This window comes from Notechis scutatus, chromosome 2 (genome assembly GCF_049901735.1).
Source record: "Notechis scutatus isolate UNSWTSFEM ecotype Mainland chromosome 2, rNotScu1.2, whole genome shotgun sequence".
Taxonomy (NCBI): Eukaryota; Metazoa; Chordata; class Lepidosauria; order Squamata; family Elapidae; genus Notechis; species Notechis scutatus.
This window is the reverse complement of record NC_142010.1, coordinates 153284321-153290049: the sequence shown is the minus strand read 5'-3', so window position 1 is coordinate 153290049 and position 5729 is coordinate 153284321. Positions and strand designations below refer to the sequence as shown.

Genomic DNA, 5729 nt, shown 5'->3' with positions numbered 1-5729 from the left:
ACATAGAGGAAATAGGATATTGGAAAAGGAAATAGTTTCCCTAGTACCTGCTCCAGTGTTGCCCCTGTAGCAGATTATCAGGGAATTCAGTCCTTGACAGACAAACACTCCCCTCCAATCCATTCAGAAGCTTTGTCTTGCTAGTCCTGCAGTCCTTCCTGACCCAGGTTTCCTTTACGTAGCATTGCTGAGCAGAAATGTGTGCCTCTGAGGAACTCAGAAGGAGCCTTAGGCAACCTGCTGATTGCTGAGAATCAACCATCCTGCAGGAGTATCCTTCACCCCTGCCTTTCTGCCTGCAAGCTGCTGTCTCAGGAAAGAGTGTCTCGGCCCAGTGAGAAGCTGCCTGTGAGAACGGAGTCTTCATACAGGGAGCCAACTTGCCGGTGGGCCCATCTGGGGCAGAAGATTCGGCGCAATTCGCTTGAGATGCTGTTGCTGAATGTGGCATAGACCCAGGGGTTTGTACAGCTGTTGAGGCTGCCAATGAGCATCAGGAGGGTGAAAGCTGGGCCTGGAGTAAATAATAGGAATGATGAACTGTCAAGAGTTATCAACAGAGGTTAAGCTCATCAAAACTGATCTTGCAACGTATTCAGTAAAGGCAGACCCATCATCAATGAGGAACTAAAAACTGAGGTTGGGATTAAAAGAAGAACGTCACATGAGAGTCAAAAACTGGCCACTCAACCCAACCCTTACTTAACTTCAGCTCTTTCCATATGCAAATGTAATGTGAATTGATATCATATATAAGTAATATAGCAACAGCACATAGACTTATATACTGCTTCACAGCACTTTACAGCCCTCTCTAAGCAGTTTACAGAGTCAGCCTATTGCCCCCAACAATCTGGGTTCTCATTTTACCAACCTTGGAAGGATGGAAAGCTGAGTCAACCTTGAGCCTGGTGAGATTCGATCTGCCAAACTGCTGGCAACCGGTGATCATTAGAAGTAGCCTGCAATATTGCACTCTAACCATTGCACCACTGCAGCTATATATAAGTAATATTAATATGATATGATATGATAATATAATAATAAAATAAAAATATAATTAATATAAGTCAAAATATAAAGCAAAAGGCATGATTCACTGTATTTATTTGTTGCACCTATTGATTGATTGGTGCTTAGTTCCATGTTCTGCTGAATTAATTCAGATAGCTTTGCATGAATATTTGATTGCAGAATTGTATTGCATTGCAGAATAAGAAGACAACAGGATCAAGGAAGTGGCAAGCAAATTATGAAGGGAGTGCTGGGCAATTGGATCAACATTTCTAATAGGTAGTCAAATCAGAAAGCAAAATCTCAGAGAAACAACAAAAATATCAGGGGAGAAAATAACATCACAGACAGATAGACATTAGCCTCAACATTCCAGTATAATATGTTTGAGAGTTGGTGGGGTATTGTAGTTAAAGCATGGGTTAGACAGGATGACTCTAGGTCAGCCTTCCTCTCTCTCTGTCTCTCTCTCTCATTAAGTTGCTACTACTGTAGTAATAAAATGAAGGAAACATCAAAGTAATGGATGCATTACTCCAGGATGGGAAGGAAGGAAGGAAGGAAGGAAGGAAGGAAGGAAGGAAGGAAGGAAGGAAGGAAGGAAGGAAGGAAGGAAGCAAGCAAGCAAGCAAGCAAGCAAATAAGCTCCTGTTCATACAAACTGCCATGGGAATTAGCAGAAAGAGAATGACCCTCTCTTTTCCTGAGCTGTTTAATTGGATAAAAGAGCCTTCCTTAACCCAGTATCCTGCAAATGAGATGGACAATGTTCCATATTCCTCCTGATCAACAGGGCAAAAGCCACCAAGTTGGGGGAATCTGGGATACAATCTGGTTAAAGTGCTGTTACTGAATGCTGTGTAACATACCTTGAGTAGGTGCTTGAGGATCCCAAACAGCCCACAGTTGTACTAGGAAGAAGGGAGCCCAGCAGAATACATAGATGAGCACGATGACCAGTGTCATCTTGAGAGTCTTAGCTACAGCACCAGATATAGGGGATGACCCTTGTTGGCTCCCCCTACGAGCCAGGGTGGCTTCTGGCCCCAAACGCAGGCTGTGGTAGACCTCGCAGAAGATCATGCCTTGGCAGGTGGCAATGAAGAAGGTGGGAAGGAGAAAGACCATCAGAGTCACCCAGGTGACATAGGCCCGGGCTCCCCAGGGTTCAGCAAAGGCTGCCCAGCACTCATGGGCTCCACTGGGCAGTTCTGTCTTGGAGAAGATGAAAAGCTGTGGGAGGCTGAGGAGGAAGGATGCTATCCATGCCAATACCACAGGTCGATGCCGTAATCTTGTCCCTCTCCGAAAAGCCAGCAAGGGCCGGCAAATAGCACGGTAGCGATCATAGGTCATGGCCACAATAACATAGGATGAAGCAAACATGCCGACTACCTGCAAATAAGTGATGCCACGGCATAAGATGTCTGGGCCTTGGAAGCGATCAGTGATGTCCCAAATGAGCTGAGGGAGCACTTGGAAGAGGGCCACCGTCATATCGGCCAGGCAGAGGTGTTGGATGAATCGATGCATTGGGCTGGCCCGGTGACCCTGGCGGAACAGAGCTCCGAGCACCAGGACATTGCTCAGAGTGGCCAGCAGGAAGATGGAAGCCAAAATGGCAATTTCAGCCTGAGCCAAAGCATCATCACGGTCATCGGATGGAGGGAGCGAAGCATTGGGAGTGGGTTCCAGAAGCACAGAGGAAGCATTTGGCATTGGATCCTGTGAAATGCACAAGAGAGAGAGAAAAAAAGGTCTGATCAATATGTGCCCATTTCCCCAACTTTCTCCAATTCCCACAGGAAAAACACGTCATAAAATCAGGTACGGCTGACTTAATGATTGCCTTGCTTAGTGACAGAAGTTCTGATCCTAATTATAGTTGCAAGTTGAGAACCACCTATACTATCCTCTGCTTTTAAAAAGTACGTGTATGGTAAAGTAGTACAGAAAGGACTGTGCATAGGAAATCCTTTATTTTTACAGTTATGGTTATTTATTGGTGGCACCTTGACAGTAGGGATCTGGCAACCCCCCTAGCATCTTTTCGGATTAACTGAAACCTCGAGATTTAATTGCCTTTTTTAAAAAAGTGATTTTCAGATTTTGGGCCAACATCTGTACTTAATTGCATTTTGGTACACAGTATACTGGTTTCAGTCCTCCATAGCAAAGAGCTAAAGGTTTGGCAATTTGGTTTACATTAGCCATTTGTATCGCTATAATAAGTAGGTAAATGCAACAGATAAAATTATTGGGGTGGGCGGAAGGAATTCAGATTTTTTTCAAGCCATGGAACCTGCTAATGAGAAAAAAATTCTCAGAACCCCCGATGAAGAGGCAAGGCTACATTGACCAAAAATTGGCAGTGTTCAAGTGAACCTCTTCTTTTTCGTCCTGCCTTTAGTCTCTCACAACATCTCATCAACTTTTTACAGAATTGTTGCATTATACACAACACGGTTTGTAAAACTCTGAATTAAGCTGTTTCCTTGAAGTCTCACTCCTCTTCTCTCAAAGCATCTATCTCAAAGTTGGCAGAAGGTAGATAGGAATCTTCTATGGTGTTTGGTACATTTCTAACAGTTGGAACTTTTAACAACAATAACAGCATGATCTCTCCACCCATCCTGAATAACTCTGTCAAAATGAAGAAAATGGCATGGAGCAGAGCTGGATAAATCAGAGTGTATTGAAAGCTTATGAACTCCATTTACTTTTGATGCACAATAATTTTAGATTGCTTTGTGAGGATTGAAAAAGAGCAGAAGGAAACTCAGAACAACAGAATTGGAAGGGACCTTGGAGGTCTAGTCCATCCCCCCTACTCAAGGAAAAAACACTATACTATTTCAGACAAATGGCTGTCCAATTTCTTCTTTGAAATTTCCAGTGTTGTAGCATCCACAATTTCCGGAGGCAAGTCGTTCCACTGATTAGCTATTCTACCTGTCACTTAATGCTAACTTAAGTCAGCATTTGAGGAAGGGAACAGGAAGGGAACAGACAGGCAGAGGACAACATTTAAAAGCCAGGTTTAAGCCTGCTGCTTTGATGTTAGGTTTTCCATACTCAAACTCTTACCTTGTCATTCATAATCGGAGCATCAGCGGGCAAGTGGCTTCAACCAATAAAGCTTACTCTTCCAGCTGGCACTTTGCTTGCAGATTGCACTCAGGGCAAAAGAAAGGAACAGGAATTTTCTCCTGGGTTTTTGTGAAGAAGTTGCTTCACCTTCTTCTTAATGAGATACAGTGAAATGTAGAGCTTTCAATAATCACAATCAAGGAGGAGGGACCACCGGAAAAAAGGGGGTGGGAGTAAGAGAATTACACTGGCTTTTCCCCATCCTCAGGCAACTCTGCTGGTAGGAGTATACTTGCTGACTTGATTTAGATGCCAGACACACTGGTTTTGCACAGACCTTCCCAAGAGAGAATAAAAACTTTCAGGAAAGAGGAGAAGGAGAAGGAAGTAGCAGTAGGTCAGGGTGGGTATTAACAGTTCTCCTCTCCTCCACTGCGTCCCCCTCCCAATTCTGGATCTTGCAGTTTTCAAATCAAGAATGAATTAACTTGCAGTATCATGATTTATATATTACACTCCAGTTCTTGAAATCAAGGTATTATCTGTTCCTGGTGCTTCAATTGGAAGACTCCACTCCTTCCCATGGCAAGACCTGCACAGTTTATTAACAGCTACAACTTGCATTGGCATGGATTAGGTAATAGTTTCTGATGGATTATTTGCTTAACTCAGCATAGAGAATTTCATAGGTAAGACAACCCCCTCCCCCTGTCATCTTCAGTATCTACCATGCAACTATAAAAATATAGAAGCAAAAGAAGGGAAAATCAAATTAGCAAGGCATGGTTGGTCTAGTTAGAGCTCCAAACACTTAAGTTATTAAAGCATTTCTTTATTTTCTTATTTAGTTATACATTATCTGACAAGGCAACATGGGACAAACAGATCTTAAAATCTCACCTTCAGTTACATTTGCCAAATGCAGATTCCTGTATTCATGCCGATTTGCTTTTTCAGTGGGAAATACAAAGCAAAATGATGTGGGCACTTTCATTGCTGGTTTAGGGTTTTATTTGTGAAGATGAACCTCAAATCCTGAACTACAACACATCAAAGTTCTTCTATCCAGCCCAAAAGCAAGGCTCTGCCAGAGTACAGGTGGTCCTTGACTTACAACAGTTCGTTTAATGCCCATTCAAAGTTATAAAGGCAATGAAAAAAATGACTTACGTTTGTTGTTCACACGACTGTTGCAGCCTCTCCTGGTCATGTGACCAATATCTGGACACTTGACTCATATTTATGATGATTGCTGTTTTCCTGGGGTCCCCTTTTGCAAACTTCTGTCAAGCAAAATCAATGGGGAAGCCAGATTCACTTAACATCCGTGTTACTAACTTAACAATTGCAGTGGTTCACTTAACAACTGTGGCATGAAAGGTTGACAAATGTCTCAAAACCAGAAATTTTGGGCTCAACTGTGTTCATAAGTTGAGCACTAGTTATATAATTGTGTGAAAATAATCACAAAATTATCATAAGAAACTGCCTTCACTCCTTCTCAAAACTATCCATAACTGAGCGGGCAGGAAACTATGTTGTAATCAAAATTAATATATTGTAGCATAAGATACTATAAGATTGCTAAAAACACACCTCTGCTGAACAATCAACTGACAAATACA

The 5729-nt window shown here is 42.5% G+C and overlaps 1 protein-coding gene across 1 annotated transcript; it reads right to left on the bottom strand.

Moving 5' to 3' along the window:
- Positions 1 to 300: 300 nt before the first annotated feature.
- AVPR2 (arginine vasopressin receptor 2) lies at positions 301 to 4258 on the bottom strand. Its single transcript, XM_026676374.2, has 3 exons — positions 4102 to 4258; positions 1884 to 2739; positions 301 to 514 (listed from the first exon to the last, which is right to left on the bottom strand). Exons 1-3 carry the CDS (start codon positions 4111 to 4113, stop codon positions 312 to 314), a joined length of 1071 nt encoding a protein of 356 aa, XP_026532159.1. The 5' UTR covers positions 4114 to 4258; the 3' UTR covers positions 301 to 311.
- Positions 4259 to 5729: the final 1471 nt, after the last annotated feature.